Source organism: Vitis vinifera, chromosome 13 (assembly GCF_030704535.1).
Source record: "Vitis vinifera cultivar Pinot Noir 40024 chromosome 13, ASM3070453v1".
NCBI lineage: Eukaryota > Viridiplantae > Streptophyta > Magnoliopsida > Vitales > Vitaceae > Vitis > Vitis vinifera.
The window spans coordinates 3,314,731-3,334,384 of NC_081817.1; the positions used below are offsets into that span (position 1 = coordinate 3,314,731).

The 19,654-nt window shown below is 37.7% G+C and overlaps 3 protein-coding genes across 4 annotated transcripts; 2 read left to right on the forward strand and 1 right to left on the reverse strand.

Annotated features, from left to right (window-relative positions):
• Positions 1 to 847: 847 nt before the first annotated feature.
• LOC100263265 (small polypeptide DEVIL 11) lies at positions 848 to 1,683 on the forward strand. Its single transcript, XM_002283191.4, has one exon. It carries the CDS (start codon positions 1,018 to 1,020, stop codon positions 1,267 to 1,269), a length of 252 nt encoding a protein of 83 aa, XP_002283227.1. The 5' UTR covers positions 848 to 1,017; the 3' UTR covers positions 1,270 to 1,683.
• Positions 1,684 to 7,718: 6,035 nt separating this feature from the next.
• LOC100241006 (peptidyl-prolyl cis-trans isomerase FKBP20-1) lies at positions 7,719 to 16,159 on the forward strand. Of its 2 annotated transcripts, none has more exons than XM_003633427.4 (6): positions 7,719 to 7,939; positions 8,947 to 9,081; positions 9,913 to 10,046; positions 10,139 to 10,218; positions 15,619 to 15,711; positions 15,815 to 16,159. In XM_003633427.4, exons 2-6 carry the CDS (start codon positions 8,973 to 8,975, stop codon positions 15,963 to 15,965), a joined length of 567 nt encoding a protein of 188 aa, XP_003633475.1. In that variant the 5' UTR covers positions 7,719 to 7,939; positions 8,947 to 8,972; the 3' UTR covers positions 15,966 to 16,159. The 2 variants fall into 2 exon arrangements, with proteins under 2 accessions (XP_003633475.1, XP_010658544.1); XM_010660242.3 differs by having other exon boundaries at positions 7,731 to 7,939; positions 8,966 to 9,081.
• Positions 16,160 to 16,447: 288 nt separating this feature from the next.
• On the reverse strand, positions 16,448 to 19,058 carry LOC100251378 (laccase-17). Its single transcript, XM_002278239.4, has 6 exons — positions 18,772 to 19,058; positions 18,528 to 18,679; positions 18,155 to 18,399; positions 17,921 to 18,049; positions 16,844 to 17,818; positions 16,448 to 16,756 (listed from the first exon to the last, which is right to left on the reverse strand). Exons 1-6 carry the CDS (start codon positions 18,994 to 18,996, stop codon positions 16,626 to 16,628), a joined length of 1,857 nt encoding a protein of 618 aa, XP_002278275.2. The 5' UTR covers positions 18,997 to 19,058; the 3' UTR covers positions 16,448 to 16,625.
• Positions 19,059 to 19,654: the final 596 nt, after the last annotated feature.

Consider the following 19,654-nt stretch of genomic DNA (forward strand, 5'->3'; position numbering starts at 1 on the left):
TCGGATAGACACCTTAAAGGGGAATCTTTTTCTTGAGTTCCTTTCGCAGGGCCTCGGCCTCGGGGGAAAAGAAAGCCATTTGGCATAGCATTAACGCGGTGGATTGCGGTTACTAACAAAATATTGAGGTTGGAGAAGAGTAATAATATTGAGTGTCAGAAGGATCAGTCTTTGAGAGCACCAAATCGAAGATTAAAGGTGAATGAAGATTCCAATTAAAGAGAATGAATCGAGTGAGGACTGTGGAGGAGTGGGCTGTGGGCGGTGGCCTCAAACGTAAGTAAGTACAGAGTTGGTAATAGAACTGGAGTGGGGGAAATGAGGATACCTTTGCCAACCACTGAACCACGACTAAACTTCAAAGCGCGTGACATTACGGAGCTGGGTTGTGCTGCAATTACTGGAAATGGCAGTGGGCCTCTACACTCTTTCTTTAATTAATCAGCTTTTCCTTTTATTTCCATCAAGCCTCCTTTTAAGACCTACCAGCTTAAAGTCTAAAATTTTACTTTTATTTTTTTTGACAGTTATAAACTTACAGCCCCACTAGCTTCAGTGAGATTTCCCGCATTTATTTATTTTTTCTCACTCTCTCTTCTTCGCTATCTTTCACTGAAATAAGAAAGTGGCCCATGACGTGTGTATTGAGAACTCACCTTATTATATTATTATTGGACATGTATTTTTGGTAGATATTATATATGTGCTAATAAAAACGAGAGGTGGGGCTCTCGAGGCAAAGAAGGCCCAGGTGATACCCACTGCCACACCCATCTGCAAGGACCCTTTTCCTTCTCCTAACCCCTCTTATAAATAGCAACCCTAACCCACCTTCATCTCTCCTCATTCACTGACTCGCTCACTCAATCTCATCTTATCAATAATCGTAGCCACTCTGTCTGGTTTCTTCTTCTTCTTGATACACTGTGCTTTATTTTCTCCGTTTTGCGAAAGTGGAAAAGAGAGGAAGGGGGGAAGCTGAGATTTTTGTTTAAATTTTTATCTTTTCTGTTCTTAATGGCTTCTACTGCTACTGCTGCTGCTGCTGCTGCACCGCAGTTCTACTTGGATGAGAAGTGGAAGTTGTCGAAGAAGGAAGGGTCGAGAAGCCGGTCTTCGACTTCGCCTCTGATGAGGAATTCGTCGCAGAGGAGGTGTTCGTTTACCAGGAAGTGCGCTAGCTTGGTGAAGGAACAGAGGGCTAGGTTTTACATCGTGAGGCGTTGCGTCACCATGCTCATCTGCTGGCGTGAGTACAGTGATTCGTGAAACTCAAACAATCAAACCAACAGACAAACAAACACTTCCTGAGAAAGAGAAAGAGGATGCTTCAGAGAGACTTCTCTCTTTTTTCGCCCACTTTTCCTCCTCTTTCCTTCCGCGAGGTCGCTCGTGGGTTTGCTTCAAAACCCAGTTCCACCCTTTTTCTGCCGTCCCGGGAAAAAGAGAACAGAGAGGAAGAGCAAGAGCAAGAGATACATACTTGTACAGATTTATTTCTTATCTTATTTTCTTTTTGCCTAGATAATTTTCCCTTTTCTTCTTTCCTTTTTCTCTTTTCTGGATCTGAATGTCCACTGAAGATGGATTCTTGATGTTACTGTTTCTTCCCTGTAATCTATCCGAGAATAGAGAGAGACCAACATGAAAGAGAATCATATCACAGATATTTTGGCTATTCCATCCCCATCTGCATTAATGACCCTCTCGCTCTCTCTCTCTCTCTCTCTCTCTCTTCGTTTCGGTTCTGGGTTTTTCTGGGGTTGAGATCATTGAATTGAAGTGATAGGTCCTCCCTCTGTTTGATCTCTCACATGCAAGTATGCAACTCTCTCTCTCTCTCTAGTGTGTAGAGAGAGATTCCATTCAACCATTGCAGCTGCACCACCTCTGTATGGATCTGGTGTGCTTCCCTGACAGTGACCATTATTTTATTATTACTATTCTAATCCAAATTATAATACATAAATTTATAAATATGAGCCCCTGGAGACGGATCAACGTGGGAGAGAGAGTCTCTTCGGATGCCTAAAGAGGCAGCAGTGATTCCCTCTCTCCCATTAATTTTTATTTAATTATTGAAATTTATTTTGTTTATAAATAAATAATTAGAAGAAAAAAAGGCTCCCACTTGTACGCTGTCACTTCTACTAGTAGGGCTGATAGCTGGAGAAGTAATTGGGCGAGGCTCCCAATGTTGTGTACCCGAAATGACCATTGTGTCCTGCTTTGACCAGCTCTGGACCACTCTGACCCTTCCCCACTTGTGGACCGTAATTACCAGAGCCTTCCAGGGGTACTTCCGCCCCTGGAATTTTACAGCTGGTTCCTCTGTAGTTTATACTGTGGGGTTGTAGCATGGGATCTGACCCCATTCGTTAAAATATGGAAATCTTTGGAAATCATAAAGCTTTATACTATATTAGGAAACTATATAATATCAAAACGTACATTTTATTTAAGGGCAAAGACCATAAAATAATGGGTGTTGTAACCTTGGGAATGGCAAGTTGGCACGATGTGGCTGACAATGCACCACAAGCACTACACATGGGGTCGCATTCTCAATGCTCCATCCTTTTTTTTTTTTTTTTTAAATAACCTTATTATTATTATTATTACTATTACTACTACTATTGTAACAATTATTATGAAGTTACAAATTCTATTACTTGTCGCCGCGTCTTGAGTTTTAGGTCGGTGGATTTTGGATGATGGGGTTGATTTAATTCGGAGATTGTGCCAACTCACCTCAATTTGAAATAACTTTTTTGTTAGAATCTTTTATCAAAATTTGATAAAAATAAAATTTCTTAAAATACATTACATGATTTTAGATTGAGATTTATCAATTAATGATAAATTCAATTTAATTATATTGATTAATATCAATATTTTATTTTTAGTTGAATATAAAAAATTAAATATTAATTTTTTCAGGTAAAATATAAATATTATCTTAATTAAATTATGTAAGTTTTTCTTTGAAAAACAATGTAATGAAAGGAGTTATTTGACATTTAAATATAGCTAATAATTGACCTTTTAAAAAAAATTAAAAGATAAATTAAAAAATAGATGAAAATATAAAAATTATTTTCATCATATACCCTTTCTTTAAGGAATATTTCAATAAATAATTTTAGGAATAATTTTACTTACATCATTAAGGTTTAAATTTCAGTGGTAACATCTCTTTAAATGTATTTTATCTATAAAATTTATTTTTAGAAAAGTTATTAAATGGATGTACCTAAAATCTCTCCAAAAAAGTTATAAAGGATTCTTGTAAGTAAAATAAAAAATAAAGAATTATATTTGATTTTATTATGAAAAATATGAATATATATATATATATATATATATATATATATATATATATATATATATATATATATATATGTATGTATAATTAAAATTAATTAAAAAATTATATATTTTAAAATTATTTAATCTAAGAAAAACAAATTTAAATAAGCATATAAATCTAATTTATTAACTTTGAATTTATATATTATTTTTTTTAAATATTTTTATAATCAAACAAAACCAAAGGGAGAGAATACATATGTAGGTCTGATAAAACTTAAGAATATTGATAACTAAGAATACTAACGATTAAATAAGCATATAAATCTAATTTATTAACTTTGAATTTGTATATTATTTTTCTTTAAAACTTTTTATAGTCAAACATGACCATTATAATCAAACATGACCAAAGGGAGAGAATACATATATATAGGTCCGATAAAACTTAAGAACATTAAGACTATGTTTGGTTCCCGGAAAGTACAAAGGAAAGAAAAAAAATGTTAAGGAAAATGATTTTCTTATGTTTGGTTGTCCTATAAAAAATATCAAAGAAAATCAAATATAATTAAAACTAATTAAAAACTTATATATTTATAAATTATTTAATCTTTATATTGATGAGTTAAAATAAATAAAACGAGTTTGAAGTAACAAAAATAATAATTTATCAGCTTTTAATCTATTTTTTTATTTTCCTTCCCTTTTTCTTTCCTTTTACTTTTCCTTTGTATTTTCTTTCCCTCGTATTTTCCCTCAAATTTTCCGGGAACCAAACATAGCCTAACAACTAAGAATACTAACGATAAACTTCAAGGAGGGGTGAAATTAACTCATAATTTTAAATAATTATATTGAAATGAGGTCAAATTTCATAGCTAATGGAAAGCAGATTTCAAAGATAAAGAAATTTGAATTGATTTCAATTTCGGCGCCCCATGATGATTGATTAGCATGGAATTTCTTCCTCCACATGATAATTGCAGTTAAAAAAGAGATAAGGTTCACTTTCTTTAGGAGGTTGATGTGGTTGGAGGTCAAAGAAAGAATATTTGCTTTCCTTCTTCATATGTGATATTTTCTTCTTTTTAAGCACTTTCCATGCAATCAAACAAACAAGACTCCCAATGAGATCGAGGTTTGAATATTAATGATTAGAATTTTGTGTTGGCTGCCAAAGAAAGCCAAAAGAGACACAGGGAAAAGAAAAGCTTTCTCCAAATTTTAGTAAAGAGGCCACCTACTCTCAAATTCTCAATAGGGTTCTTGAAGAAAAGTGGAGACATCCCCCACCACACCCCCACCCCACAAGTCCTTATCCACTTTTCTCTTTTTCCCTTATGACCAAAAATCTTAGTGAAATGATTTCCAAATCTTTCTCTCTTGGACTTTAGAGTTTACATGCCATCACAAAAGCTGCTCATCTTCTTTGAACCTATGACCAAATGTCACTCATCAAATCTTTACCAGGTAGCACCAACCCCCTTGTCTTTACAAAATATACCCATGAAGCCCAATTTTGTAAATAAAATTTTAGTCCATTTTGTTTAGGCTTTATTTTATTTAAAATATGCAATCTTTTTACCACCCAATGGGAGCTTATTACATGTGGTAAAAGGGGAGAAAAATAAGCACATCTAGAAAGTGCTTTTTTTTTTTTTTTTTTTTGTCTTTTTTGGATTCAATTTTGGCAAAGGTAGCTGTCATTAAAGTATGAACACAAACTTGTTGGATTTTCCTACACTCACAATAAATGTGTTCACATAATTTAAAAAGTTTCTATTATGTAACATGTGGATGTGATTCATTGTGGACATCATAATAATAATCCCCGGGACTCAGTACTTGGACGGTGATGTTTGTGTGGTCTTATATTTATCAATATCCTTGTTATAAATGATGGTATCATAATTAAATTCCGTCTTTTTTTCTCTTTAGGGTTTGATTGTAATACCGACAATAATATCTACATGGTTAAGGGTGAATCCTTATATCGAAGTCGGTCCATGACCTAATGTAACTCTTTTGGACCCTATAAAGCAAATTTTTTTGTCTAAATGGTCTTACAATCTTATATTTATACATATAACCTTATTTTAATTATGTAGATGAGTTTTAGGTTAAAAATAAGCAATATCTACATTTGAGTCAATAAATTATTACAAATGATATTAGGGTTGATCACCAATCTTGGTGTAAAATTTTATCTGTCTAAACTTCTAATTACTCTTTTTTAACATAAAGACTCATTGAACCTATTGTAAGTAATATCTACATGATTGAAAATATGTTATTACGAATTTATTTTCAATTTGTTATCTTTAAAACTCAAGTATATAAACATGAAAGTTTATTTCTAAAATTTTATTTTCCTCGATAAAATGATATTTATATAGATGGTAAGAAATTCTAAAACATTAATGTGAAATGGTTTTCACAACCTAATTACAATTAAAAATGTTTATTTGAAAGTCCATACTCTTACTTCAAATTAATGTTTTAGTTCTCATTGAACCTCAAACAATTCACAACCCGACCCATATCACCCTCTAATGCAAGCATAGGAGTTGGATCCATAAGTCAACAACGGTTGTTCAAGGCCTAATATTGGGAAGTCCCAACATATAAATTTGTATTGTAACTACTTTGAATCTATCAACTCCTTTCAAATCATGACTTGCTTTATTTCAAATAAAGCGATGGGAATACAATAATGTTACTTTTAAATTTCAAAGATGAATCATTCAATGATGACATTTTGAATAAGGTTACATACTATGTTGTTAAATATCATAAAAGATTTTATTTATCCTTATTAGATATCAATTGATCTTTAGATAAGATGATCAAAGCCTGATATATGATAAAAGTTAAATAATTATAAGTCTTAATTTCAATGAATTGCATTATCTTTTAAATAACAATAAATTCATATTGGATGCTTCTGAATTAGAGGTGCAACTTGAACGGATTGGTCCAATCTAACACGAACCCGATGTTTGGGTGAATTTAGGCAAACATTTTAAATATTCGGTTGAGTTTGATTTAAGTTTTCTCGAATCGAACTCAATTTGAGTTGGGTTGGAGTCAAAGTTCAGATAATCGAACCCTAACCCAAACCTGATTTAATGTTTTTATATTATTTATAATATTTATTATCTTCTAATTATTAAATTATAATTATATCATATACTTTAACATTATTTTTAAAAAAGATACATAAATTTATTTTACTTTTTCATTATTATCTTAAAATTTAAAAAACAATCCTCTCTAAAATATATTATGTACTATTATATGAATTTTTATACTTAATTTTTATTTATTGAGTAAATATTATTTTTCTTAATTTTATTATTTAATAAAAAATTATTTTAAATTATGTATAATTAACATAAAAATAAATAATTATTTCAATCTTACATTTCTAGACGGCGAAATGGAGAATGAGACTTCTGTTTCATGTGTCTCCAATGATTGGTACCCCTAGGCCCATATTTGGGGTAACCAACAGGCCACAGATCGTAGCAACGGTCCAAATACAAATCATAAACCTAATCACAACAAAACAATGGGACCAGGGCTGGTCCTAATTTCCTACAAAACTTGGTAAAAGTGGACCCAATGGGTTCGAATTTGGTCAACGGTCACGTCACGGACCATGGTCCACATTGCACGCCAACATCAAGGTGCTGGCTCCGTTCCCTTTAGCGTGAGCGCCTCCACCATCCGATGCGACGACGTTTCTATGGGGAGTCGCATTCTCAATTTTAAATCAAGACTGCCCCCAGTCGTTTTCCGGTGGGTGGTCTCACATGCCCTGCTTCATGGGTCCTACCATCACATGTGAGGTTCCATTGTGGGTCCCTTTTGCTTTCCCTTACCCGCTACCGGCTACCGGCTACCCTTTTATTAACCTAGCAAATAAAGCTAATTTAGGGACATACTTTATTCATTTAATGACATAATAAAAATTATTTTCTTTTTGTTTAAATTTTTGAGGAATCTAACTATGATTTAATTTAATTGAAGTGATGGGGCATAGGAATGGAGTGCTTATGAACTGGTGGGGTTGGGTGTAGGGGGTTATGTTCCCTAAATTGCATGTTTTAGGGCCATGCCTTCAACCGCATGCTGTAGATCTTGTCCCTCGTTTATTTTTCTTCTAATTGTGAACCAATATTCTCCATGATCGCATGTCTTGGGCTTTGTTCTGGGCTTTTGGCTAAATGGGCTACAATTATGCGAACTTGGATCGCATCTGACCTGAACTATTAATTGGGCTATGTTTGGGCTGAAGGTAACGGATCTGGGCTACCTATTCTTTTTATTAATAGGTTAGTTGATCGGCCCGGCCCAATCATTAACCGAAAGGGCTTAAGATATTGCACAATATTCAGCATTCCATTTTCCACGCGCTTTTCACGTGCGTGTCTGGATTCCAAATAAAAATGCTTCGCCGCTCTCCAGTGAAAAATCATCAGACGGCTATGGGCGACGAAATCAACGGCAATTTCCCCCGATATATCGCTTTTAATCCGACAGCCCGAATTTTCCGATTCTTTCACAATAACCCTATATCTCTTCATCTCTTTCACTTTCCAGTTTTGCTCTCCTGTTGAATTTGGTGAGTAGAATCATTTTCTTTCTGAAACCCTAGACGTTAGACTTCTGTATTGTTGTAACAATTTTAGTTCCTAATTTGTCTCTGCAATTTTGCTTTTGATCTTCTCTAATTTTTTTTTTCAGTTGTTTTTTTGTTTATTATTATTGTTATTATTTTATGTATATCGCCGGACCTGAGATTAGTGAGTTGTTATTCGTTTGAGAAGAAAAACATTAGCCTCGGAAGCAAGATTGAATTCTCTAGAGTTTGAATCATGCAAAAATTTGGTGATTTTTTTGTTTGTTTGTGAGAACCAATAATCAATTTGAATGAATTTCTTTTATTTTTCCCAAAAAGGTTTTAATAGAACTTGTTTGATTCCTATGTATGAGAAAAGTCTGAGTGTTAGAGTATAGTTACTTATTTGTTGATGCACAGCCTGATTAGTAAGGAGAAAGGACTTCGCATTATTTGTTCAATAATGCCTTAGTTTAAGCATAATTTCCATAACCTATGTTTGGTTCATGGAAAAATTGGGGGAAAATAGGGAGGAAAATGAAAGGAAAGTGAAAAATAAATTTAAAGTTAATAAATTATTTTTATATGTTTCTTTAAATTTATTTAACTTATTTTTCTTCTTGTATACAAAGATTAAATAATTCTAAAATGCATAAATTTGTAACTGTCAAAGGTTGAAAGAAGCTTCTGAAGAATGGTTTGTTATTGCAACTATGAAAGAATGATTACATATGGTCTCTTAAAGACAGCTTTAGTAGTCAAGATCTAGCACTAACAATTCAGTGGTTTCTTGTTCTGTTTTCAGTAACTTAATAACAACCTGATAACAGCAAGCTAACTACTCTAACAGTAAGCTAACTACTTTTAACACTAACTAATTCTAATTATTTTTTGTTTTCTATATATATAAGGAAATCATTTTCCTTCTTTGATCTGTTGGGCTGAAGTGATTCAATTCGTATCATTTTACTTGTAGCAGTTTCTCTTATTTCATGTTTCTTTTGTCTAAGCTGGTGATTGAAACTTTAGAGAAGCCATGGGTGATGCAATTGATTTGACCGGGGACGGAGGAGTACTGAAGACAATTATAAAGCAAGCCAAACCTGATGCACTCACTCCAACAGAGAATCTCCCTCTTGTTGATGGTATGCTCTTATCACTAACAACGGTACATTCTCAGTGTACTTATGAAGGATTTTACAAGATTATGGGAAGGAATCAACATTCCATAATGTTGCATGGTTGGTTTGGCAGATAAGCTCTCTTTGTTGAGCGACGAGTGAGAGATGTTTTCACAATTGGACTGCTTGAAGTATATTCCTTTTTTTTTTTATTCGAATTTATTTTCTTGTTTTCTTGATGAAAAGAAGAAAAGAAAACTCTTATTCTTGTTTAGCTTTGTGGGTATTCTCTCCTTAAGACCAGATTACATTAAAATTATATGTAATGCATTTGTTTGTGCAATGTATTTATTTCATTCTTTCCTACTTCTTTAACCCTATCTTTTTTGGGCAAGCAATCAAAGAGATATTTGCCTAACTGGATGGCTAGAGGTTTATTCTTTTTCCAACACTTTTTTTCTTGTTTCTTTTTAGTGCAGTTCTTGTTTAGCCTTTTATTTTATGAAATTTGAACAACATGGAAATTTGCATTTAAATTGTGTACAGGTTAACAACACATGTTTGTACTGTTTTAACTTTTCTTTTATGATTGTCATGGATGGGGATTGGGACACCCTCTTTTTCTATTACTTTTTAAAAAATGGGAGTCTGTTCTATTGTTGAAACAATATTGTCTTCTTTCTTTCTATTTCCCCCCCTAATTTTCTCTTAAAAAAGAAAATCTACTATGAAGCAGTCATTTAACTATCCAATGCCTTGTTTTGGATGGGGAACCTTATATAAAATGGTGAGTGGTGCTCTCTGTGATCTTTATGTATTCAAGATCATTACGGTATACTTGTTTGTGTTGTGCAGTGCATTATGAAGGCACTCTTGCAGAAACCGGTGGAGTTTTTGACACTACACATGAGGATAATACAGTGTTCTCATTTGAGCTTGGGAAAGGCACTGTAATTAAGGCATGGGACATTGCTTTGAAAACAATGAAGGTTAATCTATTCTTACAGCTTTATCTTGCCATATCTTTTCTGGTTAAAGTTGAAAGTTCCTGTTACATGTTCTTTTATGTTGTTTCTTCCAGGTTGGGGAGGTTGCAAAAATCACTTGCAAGCCAGAGTACGCATACGGAGCTGCTGGTTCTCCACCAGATATCCCTGCAGAGTAATATTTTTACTATCCTGTCTCCTGTCATTGTTAGAACACAAGCCAAATTTAATTATTCTGTTTAAGTAGAAGTAAAACATAAGATGCCCAAGCATTGAGATAGTTATATATTTGGCAAACAATACTAACATGAGCATACAGTACCTTGCCTTGGGAATGTGGAAGCACTTGACCTTATTAGAACCCATTTCCTTTTAAAGTTGTTCTCTACATGTTTAGCAATTGTTTTTCTTTTCAACTAAGCTTGTAGATATAGTACAAATTTCACTTGATAGTTTATCTTGAACAAATATTGTGTTTCCAAATCCTGCGAGGGCTGGGCTGGACAACCGAGGACCATCTCCTTTAGTTATGGTTAGGGCCCAGGTGGAGGAGGCCCGTCTTGCTTTGGTAAGTGGCCAAAGCCCAATGAGGGGCCCAACCGCTGGTATTTCCCCTTTCTGGGTGAAGGATGGTCTGCAGAGGCTTTCTGAGGAGGAGACTCAATCGGAGGGGATTTCTAAGACCGACTGTGCTTTGTTGGAGAAAGTTGCAAGGTATAAAAACGCCCCTTTCTCTTTTGGAATGGTGGTTTCTGCTCCTCCTTCTTCCCCCTCTTCTATTTATGGTCGGACTCCTTTGGGGGAGTATTACGACCTTTCTGGGGCTACCTTGGACATAACCCAGGGGGTTACTCATAGATTGTGCAATAGTTCTGGGTCTACAGAGCAGGAAGAAGGGAAGTGTTGGGAAATGATAGAGGTCAACACTGACAGCATTGAAGAGAGCAGAGAGGCTTTGTGCCTTGCCCGGTCTATGCCACAAGAAGAAAGAGGAGGGGAGGAAGTAAGCTGGGAGGAAAGTGATTTGGCTAGGTTCAGTAAGTTTTTGGGATTCTCGACAAAGGGATTAGAGAAAGATATGTTGGAGTTCCTGGTCAAAATTAGAAATAGGAGAGAAAGAGTTCATAGCAAAGTTCTGCTGGAGAAATCGAGATTCGAAAGGGAGTTGAAAAGGCTTGAATGTTCCATCAATTATGAGGGGGGGAAGAAGAAGAAGTGTGCTGTGCAAGGAAGAGGGTGTCAAATTATGGAAGTCCAATGAAGATAAGGCTATTGAGTTGGAATGTGCGTGGAGCCAATGACAGCTCTGAAAGGAAAGTGATTAAGGCCATGATTAGAAGCCAGAAGGTTGACTTGTTTTGTGTCCAGGAAACGAAAATTCAGTCAATGACAGAGAGTTTGGTGAGGAGTTTGGGTTCTGGGAGGTTTCTTGATTGGGGTGCCATGGGTGCTCAGGGAGTTGCGGGAGGGATTCTGATATGTTGGGATAAAAGAACCCTAAAGGTTCTTGAGATGGAGATGGGGCAGTTCTCAATCTCTTGCAGGCTTAGGAATGTAGAAGATGGGAATGTGTGGATCTTCACAGGAGTGTATGAGCCGTTATCTAAAGAAGATAGGGAGATTCTTTGGGAAGAGCTAGGGGCTATAAGGGGCATCTGGGATGACCCATGGTGCTTAGGGGGCGATTTCAATGTTACCCTATCCCAAAGGGAAAGGAGTAATCAGGGGAGGCTGACTGGCGCCATGAGAAGATTTGCTCAGGTGGTTGACGAGCTAGAGCTCCTGGATCTTCCTATGCAAGGGGGGTGTCTTCTTGGAGTGGGGGCAGGAATAATCAATCTTCGGCGAGACTGGACTGCTTTCTAGTGACCCAAGAATGGCTTGATTGTTTTAGTGGGGTTGTCCAGAGTAGGTTACCCAGACCCACCTCTGACCACTTTCCCATCTTGCTGAAAGGTGGCGGGATTAGACGGGGCCCTTCCCCGTTTAGGTTTGAAAATATGTGGCTCAAATTTGATGGGTTTAAAGAGCTTCTTCGGGGTTGGTGGCAGGAGGTGGGGGGGAGAGGGAGGGCTAGCTTTAGATTGGCTACAAAGATAAAGGTCTTGAAGGAAAAAATCAAAGGTTGGAACAAGGACGTGTTTGGAAGGTTGGAAGTTAATAAAAACTTAGCACTTCAACAAGTAGAATTTTGGGATGGGGTGGAGAGTGAAAGGAGCCTGACTAAAGGAGAGACGGAGTTGAAAAGAGAAGCTAAGGAAGTCTTTAAAAAGTGGGTGCTTTTGGAAGAAACGCACTGGAGACAGGTGTCAAGGGAGCTGTGGCTTAAGGAAGGGGATAAGAACACGGGGTTCTTTCACCGGATGGCTAATGCCCATAGAAGAAATAACTCCATGGAAAAGATTAAGATCAATGGGAGGTGGCTGGAGGAGGAGGAGGAGGTGAGAGAGGGGGTTGTGAATGCTTTTCAGCAGTTGTTGTCAGAGGAGCCAGCTTGGAAAGCTGATATTGAGGGGTTGAATCTTCAAAGGTTAAACCATATTGAAGCTGAAGGCTTGGAGCAGCCCTTCATTGAGGAAGAGATCCATGCTGCTCTAATGGGAATGAATGGAGATAAGGCTTCAGGCCCGGATGGGTTCACAGTGGCCTTTTGGCGATCTTGTTGGGACTTCATGAAGGAGGAGATTGTGGATCTATTCAAGGAGTTTTTTTATGAGAAGTCCTTTGCTAAGAGTCTCAATTCTACCTTCCTAGTCCTCATTCCCAAGAAAGGGGGGGCTGATGACCTTGGGGACTTCAGGCCCATTAGTCTGCTAGGGGGATTGTATAAGCTCTTGGCCAAAGTGTTGGCCAATAGGCTGAAGAAGGTTTTAGACAAGGTGGTCTCTACGGACCAAAATGCTTTTGTGAAGGGAAGACAGATTTTGGATGCCTCACTCATAGCCAATGAGGTGATTGACTTCTGGTATAAACGTAAAGAGAAAGAGTTGATTTGTAAACTGGATATTGGAAAAGCCAATGATAGCATTAATTGGAAGTTCCTCATGAAGGTCTTGCACAAGATGGGTTTTGGGGCTCGTTGGATGGAGTGGATCTGGTGGTGTATTTCAACTGCAAATTTTTCTATTCTGGTTAATGGGGTGCCAACAGGTTATTTCTCCAATTCCAGGGGGTTGCGCCAAGGAGATCCACTCTCTCCCTACCTTTTTGTGTTGGGTATGGAAGTGCTAAGTGTGCTTTTAAGAAGAGCTGTTGATGAGGGATTCATTTTCGGCTGTAGTCTTCGAGGAAGGGGGGGAATGGGGATGAATGTGTCCCATTTACTATTTGCTGATGACACTATTATTTTCTACGAAGCAAGGCAAGATCACCTTACCTCTCTAAACTGGATTTTGGCGTGGTTTAAGGCAACCTCTGGTCTTAAAATAAACCTAGCTAAAAGTGAAGTAATTCCGGTTGGGGAGGTTGAAGACATCAATGAATTGGCTGTGGAGTTAGGGTGTAGAGTGGGGGCCCTTCCTACTGTTTATTTGGGGCTGCCCCTTGGAGCCAATCACAAGGCCACAATTATGTGGGATGGGGTGGAAGAAAGAATGAGAAGAAGACTAGCCCTTTGGAAAAGACAATATTTGTCAAAGGGTGGGAGAATTACCCTCATTAAAAGCACTTTGGCCAGTATACCTATTTACCAATTGTCTCTCTTTCAAATGCCCAAGCTAGTTGCAAAAAGGCTCAAAAAATTACAAAGGGATTTTCTTTGGGGAGGGGGAAGCTTGGAAAGAAAAATCTACTTAATCAATTGGGAGGTGGTCTGCACCTAAAAGGAGAAAGAGGGTCTAGGCATTCGGAAGATTGATCTCCTGAATAAGGCCTTGTTGGGCAAATGGATTTGGAGATTTGCCTTTGAAAAATAAATCCTTTGGAATAAGGTGATCGGGGTGAAGTATGGTTATGAGGGTTTTGGTTGGAGAACTAATGAGGCTCGCGGAACGTTTGGAGTGGGGGTTTGGAAGGAAATCTTGAAGGAGTCGAATTGGTGTTGGGATAATATAGAGTTCAAGGTGGGAAAGGGGACTAAGGTTAATTTCTGGACTAATCAATGGTGCAGTAATGAGGCGTTGTCCCAAACTTTTCCCAGTTGTTTGCCTTGGCGGCCCAAAAGAACGCCTCGGTAAATGAGATGTGGGATTCTAGCCTTGGCCAAGGAGGTTGGAATATAAGATTCTCTAGAAACTCTAACGATTGGGAGTTGGACGCTATAGGAGAGTTGTTTCATATGCTGAGGGACTTGAGGATTTTTCTTGAAGAGGACTCGGTGATATGGAAAGGAGGGGGTCACAGTTTTCGGATTAGAGATGCTTACAAGCTGCTGACAGTCCCTAGTGTCATCACCTTCCCGAAAAAGAGTATTTGGGTGGACAAGGTCCCAATCAAAGTTGCTTTTTTTGCTTGGGAGGCTACTTGGGAGAAGGTCCTAACTTTGAATAGGCTTCAAAGACAGGACTTACATCTTCCAAATCGTTGCTTTTTGTGTGGTTGTGAAGAGGAAAATGTAAATCATATTCTTTTACACTTTATAGTAGTCAGGATTCTCTGGGAGATTGTCCTTACTTTGTTTGGGGCTAATTGGGTGTTCCCAGAGACAGTCAAAGAGATGTTCCTTAGTTGGAGGGGCCCTTTTGTGGGGAAAAAGAGGAAAAAGATTTGGAATTCCATTCCGTTGTGTATTTTTTGGACAGTTTGGAAGGAAATAAATATATTAGCCTTCAGGGGAGGCTCTCTAGCTATACAAAAGTTGAAAAATTCTTTTGTTTGTAACTTGTGGAGTTGGGCTAGGGTGTACATGGGAGAGGAGTTCTCTTCGATTTTAGGTTTTTTGGAATGGCTTGCCGTTCCTTAAGGGGTGGTGAGTGTGTTTTTGCTTAGGCTGCTATGTATACTTCCTGTATGCTTTGTGGTTTTCCGCCCCTTAATATATTTGCGCTCATGTATCAAAAAAAAAAATATTGTGTTCCCAAATGTTGTAGTAGTTCAGATTGGTTGGATGATAAGACATAGAACTTACCATACATATAGAACTTCCCAAGAAAAAGGAATATCAAATGTTGGACGTACATCACATAGATAAGGATTCCATGATTCTGAACCATGCTTACTGGCGATGTCAAATCCTAAGTTTGAGATGGGAATTCTTAGTTTCCTCATCAACTCATTTTTCGCAATAATAATTTTCTCTTCTCTCGAAGCGAAAATATAAGATCTTAATCAAAATGAATCAATGGGTTGTTGCCAGTGAAACTGATTTATTAAGTTTCAATTAATTTGTAAATTTTTGTTATCAGGATGTAGAAATGAAGTCATATTGTACACTTCTTTCAAGTTGTTATTGAATATAATTTTGTTTTGTGTCAGTTTCACCTTGAACCTGATGTTTTACATTATTTGACAAAATGTCAAAACTTCTCCATAGTTTTGTTGTTCTATCTTATTTATTTTAGTAGTTACAGATCGATGACTTGTGGCTCCCTTATTTCTAAAAACTGAAAGCCAAGTCTGCTGTATTCATTTAATGCAGTGCAACCCTTGTTTTTGAGGTGGAGTTGGTAGCCTGCAGGCCAAGGAAGGGTTCAAGCATCAGTAGTGTTTCTGATGAGAGGGCTAGGCTTGAGTAAGTCATTATTTCTATCAATCGTTTCTTCTAATGCTTTTGTGATTTACCCATTCTAAAAAGAGCAGCATGATGATCCATGTCAAAACCATTTTTTAATCAGAGAGCTCAAGAAGCAGAGAGAGATGGCTGCTGCAACCAAAGAAGAAGAAAAAAAGAGGAGAGAAGAAGCCAAAGCTGCTGCAGCTGCCCGTGTTCAAGCCAAGTTAGATGCCAAGAAAGGTCAGGGAAAGGGAAAGGGCAAAGGAAAATAGGATCATCTCACAGTTTCCTGGAAATAATTTGCAATGACTTATGAAGAACATCAACACTTTTTCATTTTAATGTAGGCGCAAGTTGCATGAAAGAGGAATCTCTCAACTACATTTACAGTTGAAAACTTTTATCCATGGTCTCTGTTCTACATTTGCTCTGAGAAGTTCTAAAATTTCCGACTCTGATTTTGCTACCTTGCACTTAGTTAACAACTTCGATTTAGTTGCTTTTTTTTGGGCATTTTCTCTATTTGATCTCAATTTCATCGTTGGCATACTGTTAAAAATTTGGTGTGAACAAATATTAATCTAGTTGTCTATGGTGGTTGGAGTTTCTTGAATGGTTGTTCCCTTGCCTACTGGGGCTGTGAACATAGCCATGACGGGAAATATTGGGATGGGCTTGATCCAGGCCAAGCCCTAATGGATTTGTCATAGGCTATTTACCTGTACATATAGATGGATTTTTTGGGCCAGAAAAAAAAAAAATCATATTCGGAATTTTATTACCAAAAAACATCTCCATTTTATTATTTGGAGAAAAGAACATTAATGGGGAGAAAACAATCTGAAAGAGTAATTAATAAATTACAAAAGGGAAAAATTGAGGTATCGTTTGAGGCCAAGATGAGGTCAAAAGCGTTTTGGAGGAAAGAGAGTTCAACACTGGGGAAGATCAGAGGGTGGAGGAGGCAACTTCTGGTTAGGCAGTTTTCCGTCCGTTACGATCCAAGCCATCTTCAAGCCCCAGCTTGTGTGAACTTCCAAGTGGCAGTGCATGAACCATACACCTATTCACGCATTCACCAACAATTAAATTGGTATGTTACTATGAATTCTGTTCTGTGAAGAGTGTGTAGGAGGAAAGTTGTACTCACCTGGGTTGTCAGCAAAGAAGCGAATAGCTACCCATCCTCCAGAAGGCACACCCACAGTGTTCCTCTCAACTGGGTCTACGAGATTGAATTTGGGAGGGTCCTTCTTTGAATCAAAGTTCCCAAAACCTTGACCAACCAGAAAGAAGTTGAATCCATGAAGGTGCAGGGGGTGGCTTTCAATTCCAAGAATACTAGTATCTTGCAGCACTAACTCCACACTGGTGTTAAATGGAAGCACCACCACCTTAGTTCCATTGCTCACCATGGTGTTGTTGGGTGGTGTCCCTGTATAATTGAAAGGAAAGGTTGGAGTGGTTGGAAAATCTGTGGTGTAGACGCCTTTGGATTGCTGAAAAAAGTGTGCTTGGAGGATGGCTGTGGTGGGTAGAACAAAGGAGACATTGTTAACCGAAGCTGAAAACTTGGTATTATTACTGGGTCCTTGACAGGTCTGGTTCTGTGGGCAAGGGTTTGTCCCTAGACCAACTGTGAAGAAAAATCTCTTGTCAACCTTTTTCGGTACATTGGCAGGGAACTCACTGTTTGCTAAGCTTCGGAGCTTTCTGGTGAAGTTGGCGGCAAAAGAAGTGTCATTTAGAGGAGGGAGTGTTGGTTTGAAGACAGGAAGGTTTTTAAATGAGGAGGCAGAGGGAGAGGATTTGGATGGTGGTTCATAGTGGAGGAGACCGGCAACAGTGGAATTGTCAAAGGTTCCACGGCCGGTGGCATAAGGGCGAGCAGCCATGAGGAAGGTGGCATTAGGGAAGTGGGGTTTGGCCTTGAGGAGGAGGTTGGTGGTTTGGCCTGGAGTGATCAGAATTGTATCAGTTTTAAAGGGTTTGACGTAAATGGCATCCACATCAACCACTGTAAGGGTGTGGTTGGCAATGCTGAAGAAGAGCTCATCATTGAGTGCGGCATTGATCAATCTCAGGAGGTAGGTCTTCCCGGGTTTTACCTTTAGCTTGAAAGTATCTGGACAATTTCCATACAGAAAGAATGTGAAATACGTACATGTATATATTTGAGTAAGCTATATTAGTAAGAAACAGTGATCAGGGTGGTGGAGTAAAGTACCTTGAGCTGAGCAGTTGTACAAGGGGCCAGGGAGGCCGTTGATGGTATAGGCATCAGAGACATTGGGGCCACCTCCATTCTGCAGGGCCTGGGTAATGACTGCCTCTGGATCGGCATTCCACCATTCTCCTATAGAATATCATACAATGGATAATGAATTTACAAAGATTATGAAAAGAAAATGATTAAAAGACGTGCTAGTAGACCATATATATGATATATATGGGTGCGTACCAAATATAATGGGAACTTCCTTGTAGGGTTTGGCAAATGGGTAAGGAACATTTTTCTTTGGAAGGATGATGATGGGTCCATAGACAGTGGATCTTAGCCATGAAATGTGAGCATGCCAAAACAGGGTTCCTCTTTGTCCAGTGATGGTGAAATTATAAACGTAGGACTGGCCTGTTTGAATAGGGCACTGGGTCACATATGCAGGTCCATCTGCCCATCCACTCTGAAGCTGCCGAATGCCATGCCTGTAAATTTACACGGTCAGCCATCACAATTAGCATCTAAACATGTTTTCTTGTTCCTGATGCATCCATCAAAAACATTTTCTTAGGGAAGAGAAGATCATGAGAGGAAATCTAGTAGGTTTTCTTACCAGTGGATGGTAACATTATTCTGGACATTGTTAACCACCGTAACCACCACTCGGTCGCCTTCCCGAGCAATGATGCGAGGTCCTGGAAACTGCCCATTCACACTCACGATGCTCTTCGTGTGGCACAACCTTGTCACGCTATGCAACTTGATCTACAAAATATCCGAAAGAAGCTTAAACAAAATTAAAACCAATTTAATAATATCAATCACTCAACTGTAACCCAAATAAGAAAAGTACATACATTGAACTTGTAGTGCCTAGTGATGCCGGCGCTGGCAAGCTCCGGGACGACCAACAGGGTGTTCAAAACTAGGAACAAAAATCTAAGCATTGCAGTTGATTGAAGAAGTGAAGCACCCATTGCTCTTGGAACTCTCCCTTTTTGGTTGGGTGAGAAACAATGTACACAGTAGAGCTCGATCAATGCTGGTGACTCCTTTGTGAGGCTCTTGGATGCTTGTGGCATCCAATTATATAGAGATGGTATGGCGTTTCTACTTGATTAGGCCATGAAACTATCCAGAGTTAAAGAAAAAAAAAAGGAAAAGGAAAAACCAAACAACTACAAGGACTATCTTGATCCGACCAGATGTTGGTCAAGTTTAGTTTTAGAGTGTTGTGTTGAATTTTGACTTAGTATTTGCTAGAATTTGAATTTTGAATATTGCAGCTGGAGTCTTGCACAAAATCTGCAACATCTAGATATTTTCTTATTTTTATTTGGTCAAGATTTGGTTTCTATTTTATAGGAAGTAGTTGTTCATCATCTAGTAGCTTGATTTTCTGCTATTCTAATGTCATTTAAGTTACAAGTTCATGTATAAATTCAGCATTCTTCATCAATAAAATCATAAGTTCCAGCAGCCCAAAAATATATTCTGTATAAGTATTTAATCTTATACCAACAAAGTGGTATCAGAGCCATAGTTATCTTGAGGGGCCAGTGAGGTGAGTGAACCCAAACACTTTCAAAAATCATTTAGCAATGGAAGAGTCAAGTCTCACAGTTGCACCATCAATTCTTGATGGAGACAATTATGAAACTTGGGCTGTTAGAATGACAGTTCATCTACAAGCACTTGATGTTTGGGAAGCAGTGGAAGAAAATTATGAAGTTCCTCCCC

Coding starts and splice junctions, on each gene's coding strand:
- LOC100263265 (XM_002283191.4), top strand. CDS start 1,018: ATGGCTTCTACTGCTACTGCTGCTGCTGCTGCTGCACCGCAGTTCTAC.
- LOC100241006 (XM_003633427.4), top strand. CDS start 8,973: ATGGGTGATGCAATTGATTTGACCGGGGACGGAGGAGTACTGAAGACA. Junction 9,082..9,912: donor GAATCTCCCTCTTGTTGATG/GTATGCTCTTAT, acceptor TGTGTTGTGCAG/TGCATTATGAAGGCACTCTT. Junction 10,219..15,618: donor CCACCAGATATCCCTGCAGA/GTAATATTTTTA, acceptor CATTTAATGCAG/TGCAACCCTTGTTTTTGAGG.
- LOC100251378 (XM_002278239.4), bottom strand. CDS start 18,996: ATGCCACAAGCATCCAAGAGCCTCACAAAGGAGTCACCAGCATTGATC. Junction 18,680..18,771: donor CTAGGCACTACAAGTTCAAT/GTATGTACTTTT, acceptor GATATTTTGTAG/ATCAAGTTGCATAGCGTGAC. Junction 16,757..16,843: donor CTTCTTTGCTGACAACCCAG/GTGAGTACAACT, acceptor ATGCGTGAATAG/GTGTATGGTTCATGCACTGC.